Source organism: Ixodes scapularis, unplaced genomic scaffold, assembly GCF_016920785.2.
Source record: "Ixodes scapularis isolate PalLabHiFi unplaced genomic scaffold, ASM1692078v2 PGA_scaffold10__122_contigs__length_95168666, whole genome shotgun sequence".
Lineage (NCBI taxonomy): Eukaryota > Metazoa > Arthropoda > Arachnida > Ixodida > Ixodidae > Ixodes > Ixodes scapularis.
In genome coordinates this window covers 69371032-69394118 of record NW_024609836.1, presented here as the reverse complement: position 1 = coordinate 69394118, position 23087 = coordinate 69371032, and the positions used below count along the sequence as shown (strand labels likewise).

Below are 23087 nucleotides of genomic sequence, written 5' to 3'. Positions count from 1 at the left end.
TATAGTTCCACCTGAATTAACACCTGCCGAGCACCTGAGAAAGCACCTTTCACTGTACACATTGTGAATTTAATTTGCCCTCTAATGGGCCGATTTGCTTCTCCGTTGTAGAGGAACAGTTTGGTCAGCTGTGGTCCCCACAGGTGTCATGAAGTAGCGATTGCACGATGCATGGCGGTGTAATGTTCTGTCGGTGCCGGAATCTACGAAAAATTTGACAGAAATCAATTGGGCATTTTTAATCTCGTTCCATGTCAAAGATTGGCTGCTGGAATCTGTTGTGGATATTTTATGTCTACAGTAAACATTCAGCTTTGCATTTTTCCTAGTTCTTTGTTTCCTAACACTAGGTATTGTGTTTACTCGATCAATAAACATGCCCTCTGTGACCGAGGCCTGCTCGCCTGTTTCCCTGAAAAGCATAAAAGGAGTCTAAGGAATGTTGAAGCAGTGGTAATGTTCTCACACCAAACTGCTATCTGTAGTGGGATGGTGAGCATGACGTGTTACATGCTTACGATCCACCATGTGGTTTGGTGCTCTGTGTCCTTTGTGGGCATGCAGACCTCGTTTACGAGCGGTATTAACCGAGGAAGTACAGGCCATCGAAAACGAGATGTTGATGCTTGTTATCGATTTTAGTGCAGTGTCGTACCTTAGGCCCCTAAGCGTGCATATTGACCTTTTCTTGAAACAAAACTCCAAGGCTGGAAACCTTGGTCTGCAGATGCATTGTTCATTTCCGACCTTCATTATAATACTAGATTTGGGGATTGAACTTGGTATTTTTTGTATCTTGCTGAAAGCAAAATCGGTCCATCAAGTCTTAACTTTTGGACTCTCGGTTTTCAGAAATCAAGCATTCCTTTGAGATAGCGCCGAGAGACGCTCCACGGATCCTCCTGTATGCCAAGAATGCCGAGGAGAAGTGCAGCTGGATGGCGAACCTGGTCATGCTGAACATGCGCAGGTATGGGGCCAGCAGGAAGATCCTGGGGAATTTAAGGGAGCGAGTTGGGGAACTGCTGGGGAAGAAGGGAGGGGACTTTGAGGGCTAGGAAGGATTTGGAGAACTGGGGGGGGGGGGGGGGGGGGGCAGGCACGGTAATTGTTAGGGAGACGTAAAGAAGTTTCCAGAATAAGTTAGGGCAGTGGTTTTCAACCATTGATGTTTTGCGGACCCCCGTGGATTGGAAGGAAGGGAGGACCCCATTTGAGGTGAGGGAAAGGAAATGGTATATTTTAATTGTGATAATGATTTTATAAACTGATATAACTAAGGACTAATGGGAAGTAGACTTCTCTCATTGACATACGAGGAAACTCGCCCACAAATTGGAATGTTTATTCTCGACCTGAAGAAAATGTAACTTTTATTGCTGGGCTTGACTGGTGAGGCAGGGCTTTGCGGACCCGTAGAATGCCTTTGCGGACCCCCGTTTGAGAACCACTGAATTAGGGAATTGCTGCGTAGGTATGGGATCAACAGGGAGCTTCCCCCCACAGAAGTTTGGGGAGCAAGTTGGGAAATTGTCAGGGAGTATATTGAAAATATGAGGGGGCCAATTGGGGAATTGTCAGGGAAGAATGCGGGGAATTTGGGGGAGCAGGCGACGTAATTGTTGACGCAGAACCTGGGTAATTTGTCGGAACAGGTTAAGGAATTGGGGAAAAGATTTTCGTCTAGAGCGACACGGGGGTACCAACTTATAAAAAATGTGTGTAGGGAAACCATCAAACTTAGTATAATGCCTGCCCCACATAAGTTACTCTCCCATTGTAATGGACTTGTCATATAACAAAAGCTATGTTCCCAAACTTTGGTGCAACGAAAAATGAAGGAACGTTTCCCAAAAGTGGTGTGAGCCACAGCACCCTGTACTTCCCTTCCTAGTGCATGTTTTGCTTTAAGCTAATCTCGCTGACTGCCAGGCATTGCCAGTCAAGCTCAATGTGGATTTGGCAGGCCTGTTTCTGTGTGTGTTCCTTTGCTAGTCTTAAACATTGATTGATTGAATGAACGACTGATTGAATGTCTGTTTGTGCAGCATGCTGGAACGCACCCTGGACAGCATCCTGTCAGATGAAGAGAAGAAACATCCTCTTCGCCTTCCTGACAACTACAGGTGGGTCCCAGCTTCACGAGCCGTTTGCAGATGTGCTGTCGTCGTCGCAGGGCGGGCTCACTCTAGAAATCTGAAGACTGCAGATTCCGAGATCTGTTTGTGCATTTCAAAATGCCGCCAATCATCCCTGAAGGTTAAGCAGTTATTGGGGCATGAGAAGAAAGATTCAGTTTCGGGTGCACATGCGACGGTACACAGAACCCAGTACGTCTTTCGTATGCCCGCTTGAGAGCCGTAAGGCACATTTCTGGGATAGTGCGCATCACAGATAATTGCGGTATGTGTACTTCAGACTGGAATAATCTGCATTTTATTAATCGAAATCTTGCACTGTTGTTTCCAACAGGCTGAAAGAAGTTTACTCAACGGAGCATGTTAGTCACCGTACACATTTTTACAAAATACAGTGTTCACATTGAACACACTTCTTGGCAACTCCTAAGACACCAGACTGGTGCGGCGTCCCAGAAGACAAATTGCAGCATAGGCTCGCACTCAACCAAGTTGAGGAGGGAAAATTTCTGGCGTAGCGAGACACACCTAACACAGTGAAAATGTAAATTCTCCTCTACAAGGGCAGAAAAATAATGGGAAAAATTGCGTGGTGATCACAGGACATGATGTGTTTAGACAGCAGCAGCAAAGTCGTGATCTGTTTTCCCACCAAATTTAGCGAGGAAACTGAATTGGTGCATAGGTCAAATGACATAAATTTTCCTGCTAAATTTAGCGGGGAACTTGAATTTGTCCGTAGGCCCCGTGACCGCGGGTCTTGTGACATCAATTTTTCCGCCAAATTGAGCGGGGAAACTGAATTGGTGCATAGGTCATGTGACATAAATTTTTCCCCTAAATTAATGGGGAAACTGAATTGGTGCTTAGGCAAAGTGACAAGTTTTTCCGCTAAATTTAGCAGGGAACCTGAATTTGTCCATAGGTCGCAAGACGTTGAGTCGTGTGGCAAATTGTTCCGCAAAATTTAGCGGGGAAACTTTTCGTTTATGCTCACGCCGTTGTGAAAACTGGGAACGGGCCACTAACGGGCTCCCGCCGTAAAACCACGTCCCCACGTGCTTGCCTCCCGTCCAGGTTCTCCCTGGAGGACTCGGAGGACCACGTGGTGTTTGAGGAGAGCAAGACCAATGCCGGGGTGCCCCTGATCAAGGGAGCCACGCTGCTGAAGCTGGTGGAGCGGCTCACGTACCACATGTACGCGGACCCCATGTTTGTGCGGACATTCCTCACCACCTTCCGCTCCTTCTGCCAGCCCCACGAGCTCCTGGACCTCCTCGCCGAGAGATATCCTTTCCTGCGAGCCGAGTGCGCCCGGATGGAAAACAAAATGGCCCAAAAGAGACGAGAACTAGACTCTAAAGAGTGGACAGGACGATCCTTTTCTCTTTTGTGATAGTATTTCATTTTGACCCTACATATGCACCAACTAGCCTGGCAAACACAACTTTATTAGTTTGCCGGGGACGCATGGAGACTCGGAGCCTGTTGTAGTCGCCGACAGAGAGAGAAAGGCGTGACATCCCGGTGGTTCTCATCCTGTCTGCGTCTATAGTAGACGGAAGAGTTGGGCTTCCCTTTGATGATGTCAAAGGCCCGTTCACACGTACAGTGCACTGCCAGCTCGTGTAACGGGCACGAGGCTGGCGCTGTGAATACGCGGGCGACGAGAGAGACGGTAAAACTGCGGGGGTGCGTTTTCTCGTCGTTGGCCTTGCAACCGTTGCGCTGGAGGTAACTCGAGCGCGCTGCCACACATTCCACGCGCTGCGAGTCTCTCTCAATTTTACCAATTTGGTCTTTCTCGACCATGCTTGGCAAATCGCTGTCCGAGAAAGAGATGGGGTACCTCGACCTTTTTTTCTTAATCTGGGTGCTTTTCTTTTCTATTGCTCTCCTTTTTCAATTTACTTTTGTTGATTTTTATATGTTTTTACATTTTCAAATAATTTTTGAATTTTTTGTGCGAATGCATTTGGCATTTTAATTTCGTCTTTCTCCTCTCATTTTCGTCTGTCTCTTTTCATGCGTTAAACGATTAGTTGATAGTAAGTGCTTGTCCTGTTTGTATCTTTGTTCTGTCCTTGTCCTTTGCGCTTTTGTATTTACAATGCTCGGCAAGTCTGTAATTGGAAACGCTTGTTTATCTTTGCTAATTCAAAGGTTGGTTAACAAATCGAGCTAGTTAATCGACTTGTCGTGACAATTGTCTTTCTGCATTATGTTCCCCTCGCCGCATAACATGCCTGCACAGACCGCATTAGTGTAGCTTTTGTGGCTCTAAGAACAGTCTTTGAAGCGTAAAAAAAATATCCCGTGTATATAATTGTCACTTTGACTGCAAAACGGGCGTTAGTAGGCCGAACTCTGGTTGGCTCTGATTGAAGGATACTGGGAAGACCTCAAGGGCAGCTCGCTTTGATGTCTACTCACTATCCTTCAATCAAAGCCAGTCGGAGCTCGGCCTTTTGATGCCACCACAACCCCTGCAAAGAAGCAGACAAACTTCAGCTCCGCATTGGGAGTTTGTGGGTGTGTAGTTTGATCGGAGCTCGATGACCTTTTATCGCTCAAGAAGGAGAGCGGTGCACACATTGTATTCGGAACTTTCCTTGACGGACGCACATTCGAGATCCCCGAGCCCCCGCCACCACCACTGGCCGACCAGGCGGAGGGTGCCGAGGCGGAAGCGGCGCGCAACCTCCACCGAGAGTGTCTCAAGCGCTTCCGCAAGGAGTACAGCCAGCCTGTCCAGTTCAGGTGAGGCCCCGGCTTGACCCAGGTGTCGCACAAGCCCCGTGCAGTTTGCGGGGAAAATGCACTGAATTGAGGACGTCAAATACCTGAACAACCTCGAGGAAGAAGACGACGTGCACGAGAACTCCTCTGGGCAGCCGGGCAGCACAATTTCATTTTTTGTCATTTCATTTCATTTATTTTCACCTTAAGGGCCCGGTTAGGGCATTACATAAGGGGGGGTATATACATGTTATACAAACAAGAAAAGGAAGAAACACAAGCTAATTAACACATCCCGTTCAAGCTCATTAATCGTACAGACTGGCAAAAAATACTAATAACAAGCAAAATGAATCCGTAAGCTTGACAGAAATACTTCTGGGTCCACGATGGTGATGATGAAGGATGGTAGGCTGTTCCAGTCGGAGGTGGCTTGAGGAAGGAAAGACTGATTGAATGCGTTTGTGGAACCGGAGACACATTTGATTGTGCAGGAGTTGTTAAGACGAGAAGATGTTCTGTCAGGAGGTGATAACAAAGAGTTCTTGAGGTCGGGGCAATGATACAGTATAGACCACTTACAACGTAACCGCTTATAGTGCAGGACCGGGTATAACGCGGTTTTTTTAAACCACCGGTTCGCCTCCCATAGAACTCCATGTAATCACATACCGCTTAAAACGCAGGCGCGCGAAGGGAAATACCGTTTATAGTGCGGTTTCTGGCACAGCCCGCCGACCGCGCCGACGACCGGAGCAGCGAGCATGCTTCCCTGTGCGACTCTACATAACGGCGCTGACGGCGCGAGCCGCAAGCGTTGCGCAAGCGGCACTCGCGGGGCAAGGGGGTTGTTTGAAGAAGCGGGAGAAGCGAAGAGAGAGGCTTCAGTTGCCCTAGCGACGGAGCGACGCACGCACGTGTCGTCCACGTGCGTGCGTCCCTCCGCTGCGTTGGAAACCAACAACTCCAACAACCGCAATGACAGACCAATCGCAGGTCGAGGAGAAGTGTTCGAGCGCGTTGCATGAGCTCTCCTTCCCCCCCACCATCTTTCGCAACGCTTAGAAGAAGAAGAAGAGCGCCCAGTGCGTACACACTATTGGCTCTCTCCTTTCCCCCCCAACGTCTATTACAACGCTTCTCCTCCTCCTCCGGTCGCGGGCCGGCTGCTTCTATCCGCAAACATGGCGTCGGTTGTGGTCGACGTCGTGATCGTCGTCGTAGACGGCGTTCATCTCATCGTTCCGCGTAAAAGCGCTATCCTTGACTGTGAATTTTCGTTGTGTGTCGCTATGATAACCCAGCACATACTAGAAGGGAAGATCCACCTACTCGTGCGGCGATGTCGTGGCGGCGCTTTCAAGACGGCAGAAACGCCCGTGTCGTCGTGTTTGTTTACTTCGACTACAGTGGTGATTTCTAAGCATTTGTGTCCTCGAACATCGCCCGGATTTCTTATTTGGCGCATTTCATGCGTGTGCTCAAGTTCGAGGTATTAATGGCGCGTACCGTATGAAGGATGCGAATTTTCACGCGTTTTCATCTCCGGAGAAAAGTGATTAGGGTATTAGGGTTACAATCCTGAATGCTCGCAACGTCCATCCGCAATCCGCGACGCCGCTAAAAGGCTGCGCCAGGCAAAAGCCGCTCATTTCTTTCAAAATGTGTGACACAGATGAGAGAGAAATGTACTAGTCTGGTGAAAATAAAGACTTTCCTCAAACTAAGCTTTATTTTTCATCTAACATAAAGTAAATTCTTTTACAAAGGTAAGTTGTCTCATGGCATGTATTTTGGCCTGAAAAATTGATGTTTCGGTTATAACGCGGTACCGCTTATAGTGCGGATTTTCGCGACTCCCGCGACATACGTTATATGCGGTCTACACTGTAGTAGACTTTATGAAGAAGACAGTCGTCTGCCATGGCGCAATTCCAGAACATGCCTCGTCCTGTCGGAATTCCCGTTTCCAGTAACTAAATTAGTGAGATCGTCCAGTTATTTAACAGGCCGAGGAGCCTACGTACACAGCTTCAGTCTGCAGCCAAGCACCTATACTTGCATACCTTTGACGGCAGGGCCACAGAAATGTTGATAAGGTTAAATTTAAGTTCTGTGTTTCAGATTTTTTTTTTTTTTTTTTTTTTCAAACTTGAAAATGTACTACACTAGCTTAGGTGTAGGGGCAACGAGTGCGGCATGTAATGGTCCGACACTGAATACTTTAATCCTTCCACCCCCCCCCCCCCCCCCCCTCCTCCCCCCCCCCCCCCCCCCCCCCCCGGGGTCATATTAGTCTTAGAGCAACTCAGTATGGGTACCCTGCATGGACCTTGCTCGCTCGAGTTCATGTCGGTCACACTGTAGCGAATCCATGGGGTCTTTGCCACAGAGCGCAACTTTTGTTTTTACCATCATTGCACGCAACCTGCGGCAGAGTAGAGGAGAAGGGGGGGGGGGGGGGGGATAAGTGTTGTGCTAGCACGTCCCCCCTCTGCTGCACTTCAGTTGAATAATTTAGCAGGTGCGGAATTATTATGAAGTTCTGCTCGTTATAGACCCGTCTCTTCTTTTATAAAGCCCGTTTCTTCTTTTTCTGGCGTTCCTGCGCAGGGTGCTGAACGTGCTGCGCCATTGGGTGGACCACCACTACTACGACTTCGAGAGGGACGCCAGCCTGCTGGAGAAGCTGCGTGGCTTCCTGGACCGGGTCAAGGGCAAGAACATGCGCAAGTGGGTCGAGTCCATCAACAAGGTCGTCCAAAGGAGGGTGAGGCGTCCCCCTCTCTTGTGCCGTCCTCTCCACCGTGTCCCCTCTCCTCCTTTTTCGCTGGTACACTTTTCGGGCCTCGGAGGGGAAATGTTGCTGTCAAAGTTCAGATCGAATAATCTAGAGTCGTTCCACAGTCCTCGCTGCTGCCGTCATCCAAAACAAAAAAATTTGCCATTGTATTTCGATTTATCGACTGAACCGTCGTGTGCAGAATTGCATTTTGCGAGAAACGCGGAAGATGTTGACTTCAGTCTTAGCCTTCCAGGCGCGCAAAGCAGCATCCAGCGTCGCATGTCCTCTTTTCGTGGCATTTGTTTTTCTTGTATTTGAGGCTTTTCGCAGCTGGCAGAGGTTTCTCAAATCACTTTGAGAGTCTTCTCTCCCGCCTCTTCATTCAGTCTTTTCTTTTTTTCTTCAACAGTTGTGTTGTCTGGTCAACAGAGCTTGCGGCGCGGGTCGTTTACCTTGGCACACCACTTCTATGGGGCTAGAATTGGCTTCGATAAAAATGCAGTGATGCATTTACAGGCGGCCAGCATATCTAAATCGTGTGCTTGAGGCTGTCTTTGTAGCGGTGCCCAATGCCGGGAGAATGTCGCGTTTGACAAGTGCCATTGCCGTGCAGAAGTTTATTTGCGCGGTTCACCAGCATGCAAGAAAGCACAAAACTAAATCGAAACCCCAACTTCCGTATGTATTTACACAAATGCAGGCTGACCCATTTTAAAATTTTTTAAAATCTGAACGAGGGGGGAGTTGATTTAGGATCGGAACCAGAGAATTCTACCGCCGGCAAAGCCGAAACAACCGCGATATCGGGAACACCTCTGTTTCCTATGGATTCAGCCGGCTGCGTCTGTAGCATTGCGCCATTCTGTGCGCTCGTTTTACAATTCTTTTCTTTTTTTTTTACAGCAATAGGTGTTATGGTCTTTTCTCACCACTGGAAATGTTGTCTGTCGTTGATGTTGGTGTAGTTGTTGTTGTTGATGTTGTAGTTTGCATAGTAGGGCGTCCGTTGCTGATGTTGCCGAAGCCTTCAAAAATATTGTCCGCTGCCCACAGGAATCAAACATGGGTTCACTGCATGGCGAAACAGAGGCATTACCACAGAGCTGTGCCAATACTTAGTTTTTAACGCAATAGTGTTAGGGAGCTGGTGTCGCAGAAAAGCTGGGGATGGTGGCGTGACGGGAAAATCCTGATTGGTCGATAGGGTCACGACGTCACAGCCACATGACCTCGCACGGGAGTTTCAAACAACCTGCAACGCTGTCGTGAAACGTGACGTCAAGCATAGAATGATAGTGATTAAAACGTGACATGTAGTCCGAATTTAAGGTCGCCGCATGTCTCAATTGATTTCACGTTATAAGGCGATTCATTTGCCTTAAAGAAAGATTTGAAGAATTTTAGGCGGGATTCGAACCCACGACCCTTCAGTTGCCAGCCAGACGCGCTACTGTCTAGGCTGCACAAGGCACGCTTGCACAGCGAATGGGAAGGCGATGCGATCGGGGCCTGATAAGGCCATGGCGTTCCACTCTTAAAGGTGAAGCTTGAGCGTCCTTCAAGTTTTGTAGTACTAGATGCCCACCGCACGCGCTCTCTGAAAAAAAATATAGCTTACTACAAAATGTCGTCGCAGCACTGTTGATGCCAAGAGCTCGTGCCAAGAGCCACGTTTTCACGGGCTTCGGAACAAAAAAAGAAACGAGCGTTTTCAGAACAAAATGGCCAGATGTCTATATTGTTCCGAACACACCTGGTCACGCGCCCCACAATGCACGAACGCGATGCCAATGCCCAACAACCTCCCGATGACTTCTCGCAGCTATCGCTGTGACCGTACTTTGGATTAACTCTGGACTGCTAAAATTTTTTATCTGCGGAAACGAGTGTAACGATCACGTTGATCGCAACGCACAAACCGACACGAATTCACGGCGGCAGACAGCGTGCGGTTGACCGCGTTTTGCAGCTGGCGCGCCGAGTCTCTGGCGTGGCGGCACTCGACGTAAGAGAGACGCCGGAACTGCTGCAACGGCCGCTGGAACAGCCTCACGACATCACCCCCTGCCGCTTTTTTCTGCACGGTCGCACATTGTTTGACCGAGAGTTGAAATCGTGCGACCGTGCTGGAGGGCCAATTATGTTTCTCTGTATTGACACGCGTGGTCCGGGCAGTTTAGGTTTTCGGCGCTCGTTTACGGCCGTTCTACATCCGAAAGAAACCGACAGCTGCGCCTCTAAATGCGAGTTCAACCTGTCGGAGTGAGTGGTGCACCATGGGCATCTGCAAGAGCACTCCCGCATAAGTGTTCACAATGATAGGATTGTTCTCACCTTCAAAGGGAAGTATGAATTCCCTCTTTTTCTTCTCTTTGCAGAGCGAGCAGCAAGACGAGCCTCGGGAGATCACATTCAGCTACGAAAAGAGTCCGCCCCACATAGAATGGTTCCTGTGCAGCACTCCAGACAAGTTCGACATTCTCACTGTGAGTGGACGGCCTACATATTGGCACGCGTGCGTCGGGGTTTGCAGGCAGGGCACATGGCTTTCGTGCTGAAGAACAGGGTTTGAATCCTACCGGCGTAGCTTGCACCTTTTCGTTACCTCTCCGGAAAGTTCCGATTAGTTCTTGTCAGGTGTAGTGTGTCCTCGTTCAGATCCATCCTGAATGTTGAGCAGGTATTAAGCGGGCTGTAGCACGCTGTGTCGTGTTGGTCTTTCACCAGCGCCTGATCCTGCCGTGTCGCGCTCAATCCACCCGCAACGCAAATTATTGCATTTTCGTTTCTGTTGCACTTTGTGTTAGGTGGAAGCCAATTTATTGTATTTCTGCTTTGGCACGAGTTCGCCGCATTAAAGGGACACTGACACCCCTTAAAAAAAATATTTTCATGTTGTGCCAAGCGATTCATTATGTTGTCATTAATGTTTTGCTACAGAGTCACGTATATGTTTAATAAAGCCAAGAAACGCAACTGCTCCAAACAAAAACCGAAACCTGCATACGGAGGTCGGAGAAATATAGAGGAGGAGAGATAGTTGGGCCCTGATATGTCATGTACAACTAAAAACCTTGGCGACCATAAGTACCCTGTAAGTGACCCTTTAAACTTTTGATTTTCTCAGTTATTTGTTGTTTTGTCACTTGTCCTCAGTAACTATGCTGCGGCGTGTCGGTGTTTATGGGCTTAAATCTCTGGACGAAGGACGTACCTGCCCACAAGTTGCTGTCTTTTGCTGCAGAGCCTTGTACTACAGAGAGGAGATGTGGAGAAGGCGCCTGCGAAGTCGCATGTTTTGCTGGCGGTACTCTTGTGCAATCCGCTTGTAACGACACCACATATAACTATGTACTGCTTATAACGATCAATTTCTAGAGTTTCTAGACTGGAAATGATCAGTTTCTAGTCCAGATACAGCGATAATCATAACTATGTACTGCTTATAACAATCAATTTCTAGAGTTTCTAGACTGGAAATGATCAGTTTCTAGTCCAGATACAGCGATAATCGATAATAGCGATTGAAATTTCGGGTTTTGTCATTATCATTATAAGTGGGTTGCACTGTATACAGTTTTGAGCTAGACTCGGTGGATCACTTGTGCAACCGAGGTGACTAGATGTGCCGGCGTTTCTAAAAAAGTGCAAGTCAGCACGGCCGACAAGAGAGTTCTCAGTCAGACAGACTTTGTCGTGACTGGTTGGTGGGTTCAAATCCCAGCAGAGGGGCCTGTTATTTTTTGGTGACTTATTGCAAAGAATGCGCTATGTGACAGAGATTACTGTTGCCCGTCGGGAGGTCCCCAGTGTTCAAAATGCTTCTCAGTCCTTCATCGGGGATTGCGAGAGGCCCTTCGCTAGCTTGGCAGTAAACCAGCAAAAGCTTTTTTTTTAAATCGCGGGGGGCATAACTTCTGTTTGAAGCGCGCTTTTAAAACATTTCAGCTTCTGCTTCTCAGTCACCAAAAGTTACGACTCTCAACCCTGGCGACGTTCAGCCCGAATAATCAAACCTTGCTCAAAGCCGTCTCATACTGCCACTTGGAAAGGGCGCCAATCGTGGTTGACTTGGTTCAACGTTAGTTTGTGGCAGCACCAACCCCACGTTTAGCCATTGGTTGGGCTGGCAATTCCGATGAACTTCCGTTTTTTCGTTTTGTATGTGGGTCTGCCCTGCTCTTGGGACGTGCACCGGAACTCCCCGCTAATCGGAATGGGTGCACTCAAGTCGGAATCTGATAAAAGTGTGTCCAAACACTGCACAACCTGGAGAGTGTGTTTTAGGTTTCTGTTGCTAATTCGGGGTATTGGCATTTGTTTCCCCGGCTAAAAGTAGATAGGAGGAGGCTGGGGTGACAGCACCCTAGCGGGGCATTGCCGATTAGATTACAGCTGGTGATAACGGTCTATTTGTGGCAAGGAGTGAGAAGGGTGACTTTGCGACGCATTTTCTCTTTGTCAAAGAAAACTCTGCAGACATAATGGCTTCTTGTTTTGTGCCTCGGAGGACCATGGGTTGTGTGTCTGCCATATGTTGCGGCGATATGCCCAAAAGATTTGTTGTGTTGAAAATGACGGGTTTTGCAAAGTCTGAATGCTGTAGAACCTGCAGAATACAGTGTAGACTGCATATAACGTATGTCGCGGGAGTTGCGAAAATCCGCACTATAAGTGGTACCGCGCTATAACCAAAACATCAATATTTCAGGCCAAAATACATGCCATAAGACAACTTACCTTTGTAAAAGAATTTATTTTATGTTAGATGAAAAATAAAGCTTAGTTTGAGGAAAATCTTTATTTCACTAGACTAGTACACTTCTCTCTCAAGTGTGTCACACATTTTGAAAGAAATGAGCGACTTTTGCCTGGTGCAGCCTTTTAAGTTTTAAAGGGGAACTCCGCCGATTTCTTCATTTTCCCCGATTTGCTTGAAATTTTGCTAAACTCGCCAAACAACATCGCCAAAATAGTATCCCAAATATTAGGTCAAAATAATTTTTTTTCACGAAGTTATTGAATTTACAATTTTGGTCCTCACCGTGTTTTTCAAACTGAAAGTCTCTACTGGCAACAATGAAAAAGTGACGTCATTGGAAGTGCAGGGGTTCACTCTTTGGACTGTAGAATTTGTTCCCAACTGATTTGAAGCAGTTTCATGGTGTCAAATGAATGCTTTGGGAGCTCGCTCCAGTCCCCGCGCTCCATCACGGAACAAATGATTGACATATTCTATTTTTTAGACTGCTCGCCCGACTGGCAAGCTGACCTTCCAATGACGTCACGGCCCTGAAAAGGGCGGGTATATTTGAATGTCTGTTTTTGCATGATTTTCATTTGCCGATTTCGCAATAACTATTATGAATTTCACGATACTAAATAGCATACCAGAAAGGGTAAAGGCCGGGGAGTCAGAAAATATAGTTAGTTGAGGTAGCTCAAAAATCGGCGGAGTACCCCTTTAACGGCGTTGCGGGTTGCAGACGGACGTTGCGAGCGTTCAGGATCGCTAACCCTAATCACTTTTCTCCGGTGATGAAAACGCGTCAAAAATTTGCATCTTTATATGGTACGTGCCAGTAATACCTTCAACTTGAGCACAGGCATGAAGTGCTCCAAATAAGAAATCCAGGCGATGTTCGAAAACACAAACACTGTAGTCGAAGTAAACAAACACGACGACATGGGCGCTTCTGCAGTCTTGATAGTGCCGCCACGACATCGCGGCACGAGTAGGTGGATCTTCCCTTCTAGTATGTGCTGGGTTATCATTGCGACACACAACGAAAATTCACAGTCAAGAATAGCGCTTTTACGCGGAACGACGAGCTTCCACCACGCCGTCTACGTCGACGATCACAACCGACGCCATGTTTGCGGATAGAAGTCGGCCCGCGACCGGCATGCAACGCTCGCGAACACTTCTCCTCGACCTGCGACTGTTCTGTCGTTGCGGTTGTTTCCAACGCAGCGGAGGCAGCGGAGGGACGCACGCACGTGAACGACATGTGCGTCCCTCCGTCGCTATGGCAACTGAAGCTTCTCTCTTCGCTTTTCCTCGCTTCTTCGAGCAACCTCCTTGCCCCGCGAGTGCCGCTTGCGGCTAGCGCCGTCAGCACCGTTATCTGGTGTCGCATAGGGAAGCGTACTCGCTGCGCCGGTCGTCGGCGCAGTCATTGGGCTGTTCCAGAAACCGCACTATAACCGGTATTTCCCTTCGCGCACCTGCATTTTAAACGGTATGTAATTACATGGAGTTCCATGGGAGGCGAACCGGTGGTTTAAAAAAGCCGCGTTTTACCTGGTCCTGCACTATAAGCGGTTACGTTGTAAGTGGTCTATACTGTACTACCGTGAGGTTGGGGTCTAATGTGCCACACAAGTGGTCCTAGCAAGAGAACCCTTTGATACTATTACTTTGGTTATTACTTTGGAGTTACTTTGGTTACTGCACTGGCCCTCTGGTTTTCATTTGACTTCATACATTTGTTTTGGCAAATATGTAACTCTGTAGTGAAACGTTCATTGGACAACGTCTTGAGATCGTACAAAAATGCTTCACGCAAAATAAAAAACAAAATTTTTTTAATGCAGTATGTTTTACACCTCCGGGAGCAGTGCGACACGACTCCACGAAAAGGGCCGCATCCCTGTCAAATTTAGCGAATTTCTATCTGTCTCAATTTAGAGGGCATCGTTCACGTGGCATCATCAGCGTTACATGGTCACGTGACCCAATGCACCAATCATGTTGCATGACGTCGCGTCATGTGGCGTAAAGCCGGCATCGCCCGACTCTATGCGACGCAATGCAGCAAAGTGCAGCACCACGACATTGTTGCGTTGCAGTGCACGTTTTACCCAGCTCCGAAGATATTGCCTGTTCTTTGTCTCTCCGCTAGGATAAAAAATGAACCAATTTTTGGAAAGGGGGTTATTAGCGTCTTTAGCGTGGCATCCCCCAGACTCTGCTACCGTGGGCGTTCCAGTTGGCAACAGCGCCTGCGACGGGGCACGCTCAGTTGTGTCCCCCGGGGCTCTCGTTGCATGTGCTGGTGCTGCAGCTGCACCCCATCGAGATCGCTCGGCAGCTGACCCTTCTGGAGTTCGACCTGTACCGGGCAGTCAAGCCCTCGGAGCTTGTCAACGCTGCCTGGACCAAGAAGGACAAGCACAAGACCTCCCCCAACCTGCTCAAGATGATCCACCACTCGTCCAATGTGAGCCCCACCTCCCTCCTATGCCTTGTTACGTCCGTTTTCTTTTTACAGCGATAGCTGTTATACAATCTTCCCACCACTGGAAGTGACGTCCGTTGATGTAGTTGTGGTAGTAGTAGTGGTAGTATTTGTGGATGTAGTAGTCCTAGTTCTACCGTAAAATTCCGAGCAAGCCCCCCCCCCCCCCCCCCCCGCCCGCACGCAAGTCAAAATTACTTGCACAGTGGGGGGGGGGGGGGGGGGGGGGCTACATTGGAACGGCATCTAAATTCAAGATGGCGACGACAAAAGTTTTCCGCCAAAAAAAGAAAAGACAGCGCAGTGCACACAAATCACAAATTTGATTTATCTCTGAGAATGTATGCTTTATCAGGCCAAAGATTTGCACTTTCAAAACCACCAAAAGACTCCTTAGAGTCAGTTGCAAAAAAAAGTTTGGAGCATTCCGCAATGTTTCCCAACTGCATGCCGTTGGCTATTTTGACAGCCTCTTCAGAAAGAAGCTGGTTGCTAATGGCTCGTTCTGCCCTTCTTTCGCGCTCCAGGTATTCAAAGTGTGCGTCGTCCATGTATTCACTGAACACTGGCGTGCCGTTACTTAGCTTTTGTCGAAGTTTGGCTTTCCCGTAGTTTGGCTGTAGCAAATTGTCAAAATTCTTGTCCCATTACCGTATCCGGTCGAGCTTGATGTGTCCAGACGTCTGTTGTACGTTTTTCCCGTTTTCACAATGCCATTAGACAACCTTGATTTTCTTTGCCATTGTGTAGGAATGCATAGCCGACCTGACACCCCCAAAACAAAGCGACAATGTCGCGCAATTGGGCTGGAAAGTAGGATTGGATTGGATTCTTGGACTGAATTTCGCAAGCCAGTGTTGCCTGGGCGCGGTCAGCGCGGTGCGTGATACGGGTCCGCGAGCGGGGAGGTGGGCGCTTTTCCGGAACGGCGCGGAAATGTGAAATTAGCAGTGAGGTTGGGGGAGGCTCTTGCTCGGGTGGGGGCGCTTGCTCAGAATTTTAGGGTAGTGGTTGTTGTTGCTGTTGTTGTAGTTGGCGTTGTAGGGTCTGCGTTGTCGATGTTGCCAAATCCTTGAAAAATATTGCCCGCCACCCACAAGGATCGAACCTGGGTCTGCGGCATGCGAAGCAGAGGTGTTTTTACAACCCGCTATATACTTAAGTTTTTGTAGTTCCCAAAACCCACCGCATGCAATCTTGGAAAAAAACAATAGCTGATAAGAAAATGCTGTTGCAGCACTGTCAATGCTAAGAGCTCGTTCCGGGGGATGCGCTTTCACGCTCTCCGGTACAAAAAAGAAACAAGCGTTCCGAGCAAAATGGTCAGATGTCTATTTTGCTGATGCAACCCGCAACGCGTCAACGCGACGTTGGTGCCCAGCGACTTTGCCGTGACACGTCGCAACTATCGTTGTGACTGTAGTGTAAATTAATACAGAACTGCCCAATTCTTTTTATCACAGATTGTGTTTTATTAGCTAAATTCCACGAGAAAACCATCATGAAAGACTGACATCACATGATACCATGACATGCTCATGCCATCATGACATCATAACGTCATGTCATAACATTGCATGATGTCATCATGACGGCATGACGTCACGACATTATAAGGCCATGCGACTGTGACATCACATAAAATTGTGATGTCATATGAAATCATGACGGCGTTTGACGTCGTGGTCATTTGACCTCAGGAGTTCACACACTCATAGTATGTGCTCAGCTCATTCACAACACGATCCGTGTTCTCCTGCCTTTACTCTGTTGCACTCTGTTGCAGGTTAAGAAAAGCAGGACAAGCACCTCCTGCAAAGCACTCTGCTCTTTCCACTTTAGCAGAGCAAATGCTGGAGAGGAGGTGAGAGGAGGAGAGTCTACCTGCCTTCTCTCCAGCATTTCCTCTGTTAAAGTGGCAAGAGTAGGGGGCCTTGTGGGAGTAGCTTGTACCGCTTTTCTCCAAGACCGACCCACAGAGTCGTCTTCTGCCGGGCAGAAATCAGGTTCCCAGTGTCCTTCCTTCTCTCATTCCCTTTCACTCTCTTCTCTCCTCCTCTCCACACGGGGGGCAAGTTTCCGAGCTGCTCCCTGCAGAAAGGAGGAGGGTCCCCCTTTTTCTCGAATGGAGGGGAGGAATGGAAAGGAGAGTTCTCTCGTTTCTGGCTGCCTGCGAACCTTTAACCTGAAACTGAGCGCAGTGGAATCTTTTTCTTTTTTTTTTTATGGCAACGGACGGTCTTGGCAGGGTTTTGCAGCGGATGCCTGGGTGCGTTCCCTCTAGGGCACAGGCTTTCAAACTGGGTTCCCAGGCACCCAGAGGTTTCCCAGAGTGCACTCGTGTGTTCTTCGAGCTAGGGAATTTCCTCAACTGTCCCTAAGTAAAGTGTGCTTGCAGCTTGAGTGCTATTCGAGCTGATCTGAGCCATTAATTAGCTGAGGTGTAACAATGAGCCGAGCACTCCCCGGTATACACATAATTGTTTACGAGGTCTGTAGACTTCCGTAACGCTTTACTAAATCAATGCCGAGACTTGGGAGATTTCCCCGTGGCCGAGTTGAGAAGGCACCGACATTACGTTTGCTTGGAGCGCCTCTCTGCACGCTGCGTTTACCGCGACCTCAAATGCGGTCCCTCGGATTTCCACTCGACGATGTAGCGGAAGTGTCGCGTCGCAGCAGTGGTGGCGGGTGTGGCAAGTGTCCAGTTCGAACGTTGTACAGAAGCTTTAGTAGCGAAGAGTCAGACGCCGTGACGCGGTCGTTCATATTTTTTGCCGGGAACTCTTGGGACCACGACACCTGACAGAACGACTTGCTGGCTTCTGCGACATCGTTTGTTGCCACATTGGCACCACTTTTGGTGTTATGACGGGATAGGACGCTAAGCGCGCCAGTCGGAGACCTGTTCGCCATAGCAGCATCTCGGGATAGCCGTACTCTGCCTCGGAACCCACATTCTTTCCTTCATCTTTTGCAGTTCTCGTTCTGGCTGGAGCGGTGCATAGTGGAGACGGACAACTTTGAGGAGCGCGTGGCGGTGGTGTCTCGGATGCTGGAGGTGATGCTTGTCCTCCAGGAGCTGAACAACTTCACGGGCGTCTTTGCAGTCTCCAGCGCCATGTCCAGCGCCTGTGTCCACCGGCTGGAGCACACGTCAGGCGTAAGTGGCTTCTAGACGCGCGCCCGCGTCTCCGGCGAGCAGCGGGGCTTCAGCCACGGATTTTATTGCGGAACGGGTTTTAGGGCCGGTTGCAAAGCCTCGAGCGTCTTCAAACGTTACCAGTTAAGGCTAGTTCGCGCACAAATGCGGATGGAAGCCTCGTGACACGCAGTGTACGCAAGAAGGCACCTTTGGCGGCCTTTCGGTCGCTCATTCACAAGCGTCGGGAGACTGCGAGTCTGCCAGAGGTGTCTTCGCCCGCATGTTGCACGTCCTCGAGGCTCGTCGGTGTCGGTCGTTTCCGTCTGTCGCTCTAGTGGGACTCTCAGGTGTGACGACGAGAAGACACGCTGCGCCATTTCTGAGGTGGCCTTAGAACTGTGTTTCGCTTGAGCGAATGTTTTGGAATATTTGCGAGATCAGCCATGCATGCCCCATCATCTATCAGAAACAGTTGTTTGTGACTTTATCAAAAGGTTTACGAGCCCATAGTAAAAAAAGTGCTACAACAAAAATACTTATATGAAAGTTGCAAGTGCTCCATGGCTATTTAACAGACGGCGTCAGTGCGTTCTCTCATCGTAAGAGATCACAAGCAAGACTGCACAGCAGTCTTGGTTGTAACCAGACACGAGTGTGTTTAACCGGCCTTTAGTCAGCCACAATGGGAGCCCGGCATCTTCGCTGTAGTTGAGAAATCTTGCCAGTGCAGTACAGCCGCTAGGCCAGGGTCTTTAGCGTGCACCACGGAGTAGCGATTATGCTAAAACACACCGGTTCGATGCTCGTCTCGATCAAAGTGGACAGGGACAAGGATCAAACGCGGGAGCTTAGTCCGCACTTACACTTTTACGAAAGTCGGGCTTGTGCACTCACCAAGACACGGGCGCACGCTCAGTACCTTACAGTGAGCGTAGACCGTCATGCCCTGAGGCCCGTCCCCGCGCCGCTTGTGCAGGCCATCAAGTGCAATCTGAAGAAGGCGCTGGACGAGGCCTTCGACCTCCAGTCGGACCACTGCCGGAAGTACCAGGAGAAGCTGCGCTCCATCAACCCGCCCTGCGTGCCGTTCCTGGGTGAGTGCCTCGGGCCAGAACCGCTCGGATTGGCTTGGATCGGCAAGGATTGCAGAGATCGGCAGGAGAGCGCGTTTCTGGCCCTCGGAACGGCACGGACGTGCCGGAAGTGCTTGGATTGACTCGGACGGGCAAGGATTTCATAGATTGGTGGGAGAGTTGCTTTCTCGAGCTGGAGCCTTTTGGCGAGCCTTGGGACGGCAGCGACGCCTTGTTCTAGTCGCCGACGAGACGAAAACGGCGTCCCCTATTGAAGTTCAATTTCTAGCGCGTGCTCGTTGCCTTCCACCATACTTTGGCCGAGCAGGAATGCTGGAGGCTATTTGGACAACGAAGCATTGTCGATGGTAGGAAGCTCGTACCGGGGGGGCGGGAAACCAAAGGACCTCCCCACTTTTCTCGTCTCGGCTGTGGCTATGTGGTGCAAGGCGGGTCGAGAGATTATTAACTCGTATGAATATTCCCAGGCATGTACCTGACCAACATCTTGCACATCGAGGAGGGCAACCTGGACTTTCTGCCCAACCACGAGGGCCTCATCAACTTCAGCAAGCGCCGCAAGGTGGCCGAGATCACCGGGGAGATCCAGCAGTACCAGAACCAGCCCTACTGCCTCACCAGCCAGGCGGACATACGGGTTGGTGGGGTCTTCGTATGCTCTCTTCTGTGGCGCTACCACGGCACCCAGAACACTTCCCCCAGCGGCGTTTGCTCGTACCTTTTGCCGGGACTTCTTCGACCGACTGCCGAGGTCAAGACGTCCAGCGGAAGGACGCGCCGGCTCTTGTGGCATCATTCGTTGCCACTCCGGAACTCCTTTTGAGGCACGGGCGCGGTATGGGACGCTAAGCACACTGGTCGAGTGTGCGTTCCGGGTGCCATAGCGGCGAGATGCCGCGGGTTTGACCCATTGCTGTCGAAGCGATTGTGTTGGCAGGCGGAATAGTATTGCACAAAGTGTGCAGCGGCTTCCCGAGTCAATCGTATAAATCTGCCACGAAGTCCTATTCACATGTGCAGCACGGCGCTGAAATAACGAAAAGGCGGCACCGCAACAATGCTACTGTCAGCTCTTGCTCGGCATCGAGTTAGCTCTGCATTGCGCACGGTTAAAGGAAAAGATCAGGTAGCGCGTGGCGGAGCACCGATACAGTGCAAAATCGGCGCTGTGTCTATTCGGAGAGCAAGTCGTCCACTTTTTGCGCAGGGGTTACAGGGACGTCGGAACGACGCCGAGTTCTGATGGGCTTTGATTAGAAGGATTATGGGTAATACCCAAATGTTCGATGCCTCGACAAGGTCTACCCACTATTTTTTTCAGTCGGCCAATAAAAGCTAGACTTTCCGAAGCGATCGCAACCCCCGTGCAAGAAGCAGACAAACTCGCATTCCGCATAGCACTGTACTCGTGTGTGCGTCTGAACAGGTCTTCGGTAATAGCAGCCGTAAGCGAGTAGAGTGTCCAAGCCGCGAAAGACGCGACAGTCGGTGGGCACGTTGTTGACGCGCGCTTTCCCGCAGCAATTCCTGGAGAGCCTGAACCCCCAGGAGAGCTTGACGGAGAAGGAGTTCAACGACTACCTGTACGCCAAGTCCCTGGAGATCGAACCCCGGGGCTGCCGGCAGCCACCCAAATTCGTGAGTGTGCGACGGTCGTGGCATCGCGAAAAGGAACCAGCGCGCCTGAAATCCGACGCGTTTGGGGACTGACAATTGACGAGGGTGTTGCGGGAAACTGGTTCGAGAAGCATTTTAATGGCGGCAAAGCGGTGGCGTGGGCCAGTCGGTCCGTCGTGCACTAGAAATGTGGCGTGTCCCGATTTGACCTTCTTTGTCCTTGTGTTCCTCTTGGCACTTTTCTCTGGTAAATGTTTCAACGGAATGGGTGTCGCCTCCATGTCTTTGTGCGCTCCGACACGTGGGCCAAGATGCTGCTTTATGTTCACAGAGAGATTTTTCAGTTTGTTTAACCTCAAGAATTGTGTAAAAAGGAGCTTCTTAGCTCGCAAACTACATGCTGCTCCGATTTTCTTTTTTGACGACAGCGGCAGAATGTCATGTCGCACATTTTCACGCTGAGTTGCTGAAAGGAAAATAAATTTTAAAAATTGGCCCCAACCTTTATCTTTAGGTTAGCCCCATAATTAGGGTTCCGCATGTTCGGATAAGCCCGAAAAAGCTCCAAAAAACACCCGCCTGTAATTTGTCCGTCAACGTCCTGAACGTTCGTTCAGGACGTTGACGAGACTTTTGGGTCACGACAAAGGAGGACCCTCCTTTGTCGTGACCCAGATTTTTTTGTTTTCGTGTTACGAAGCGTAGAAGCCGCAGTGGCAGAAACTAGTATTTTTGCCTGTTGTCACAGGTCGCGTGTTTGACACCCTCACTGGTGCTGGTTGTTTTCCTCCACCCTCTTATCTTTTTCCCCTCATTTAATAGGCACTATAAAGATACCTTGATGTATTCAAATATTTTTAGGAATTTTATTTTTTTCTAAGCTAAATGTCAAACTTGTCGTTCAGGTCGATTTTTTTTCAACTTTGACAGGCCCTTACTTTGTCTGTACTTAAAAAGTAGTTTATTGAAGTAACACTTGTTTTCAAGATATGTCGTGGGACAGTACTGCCAATAGCTGAGGTGCCAGTGCCAAATGCGGGTGCAAAAATGTCTTTCAGTGCCGGTGATTTTTAACGAATTCAGTGTACATTTTTGTCCGGACATTATTTATTTTTATTGTGAAAACAATGGGTACAAACCCCGAATTTCCAATGAGAAATAAAATCCGTAAAACCGCCTTTGAATTTCACGAAAAATGAACTGCGAAAATGCAGAACCCTAGCTATAGATGAGACGGGCAGCAAGTCCGCTTCCCGTTGTGTAGAGACAGAGGTCACCGCCATCTGCATCGTGCCGAGTTTTACTTGGGCCCATCGGCAGGAGGTTCGTCGAAGTAGGTCGTCGTGCCCAATCCCTGATCGGTTCGCTGAGGCTCGTTTTCCCCGGTTCCCCAGCCCCGCAAGTGGCCAGACCTCCCGCTCAAGTCGCCCGGGATCAAGCCGAGGCTGACGCGGTCGGGGGGCAGCCACCAGGTGCTGCCCTCCTGGGGCGGTGCCCCTGCACCCCCGTCGGAGGGGGAGGACGCCACGCCCCCCACCAGCCCCTCCACCCCGCTGACTCCGCCCTACGGGGCGTCCCTGCACAGCGACAGCAGCGTCTTCGCCCCCGTCCTCATCGGCGCGGGTAAGCCGGCGTGACCTGAATTTCCGGGTGTGTTGGACTTCGATGCGAACGACGACGTAGTTCACACGATGAACTGCACCGCGACCGCCCGTAACCTCTTGTGACGAGAGTAGTCACTGATGCCACTTTGGGGCAGCCTTGGAACACTCCCAATCTGCCTATATTTATGCGTTGTTCTGTCACTACGTTCTTGAAATAATTCTCGTTGTGTTATAAGTAGGGTTTCATTTACTTATAAATTTGTTTCCGGATTTATAAGTAAATCCGGAAAATCCTGAAAAACGCTTGCAGGTAAAATATTTGTTAATACGGACTTGTTTGCCATACTCCTAATTTCGATGTCCCAATGAGAAAAAAAAGAGACGGTATTCAACAATCAAGTTTGGTCAGAGCACCAGGTCAATCACCCTGAAAAAATGTGCCTCCAGTTTTTTTTTTGTTTTTTTTTAATAAATCACTGATTATTGTTAAAAAAGGGTCTTACCGTTTAACTCGTCGAGGTTCGTTCAAGGCAACGGGTCCTGGTACGATCACGACAAAAGCCATTGTTCCGGTTTTCCAGTTTGGGTCATACTATTTGTATCTTTTTTGAGGAACGTAGGGTTGTGTTGTTGTAACAGTGAAAGCTATAAACCATTGAGATTTCATAGAAGGAGGCAGGGGTGCAGTTAAGGCTTTCATATTACACCCTTTACTACACCCCTC

The 23087-nt window shown here is 49.3% G+C and overlaps 1 protein-coding gene across 1 annotated transcript in view; it reads left to right on the top strand.

Moving 5' to 3' along the window:
• Window positions 1–23087, top strand: part of LOC8052756 (son of sevenless homolog 2) — a 50341-nt gene that overhangs the window by 24646 nt on the left and 2608 nt on the right. Inside the window, exons 11-22 of the mRNA XM_040207232.3 lie at window positions 853–970; window positions 2049–2126; window positions 3216–3425; window positions 4764–4898; window positions 7491–7647; window positions 10041–10148; window positions 14730–14885; window positions 17884–18066; window positions 19025–19142; window positions 19610–19779; window positions 20664–20780; window positions 22154–22382. Coding sequence (XP_040063166.1) covers window positions 853–970; window positions 2049–2126; window positions 3216–3425; window positions 4764–4898; window positions 7491–7647; window positions 10041–10148; window positions 14730–14885; window positions 17884–18066; window positions 19025–19142; window positions 19610–19779; window positions 20664–20780; window positions 22154–22382 — 1779 coding nt within the window. The remainder of the gene's footprint in view (window positions 1–852; window positions 971–2048; window positions 2127–3215; window positions 3426–4763; window positions 4899–7490; window positions 7648–10040; window positions 10149–14729; window positions 14886–17883; window positions 18067–19024; window positions 19143–19609; window positions 19780–20663; window positions 20781–22153; window positions 22383–23087) is intronic.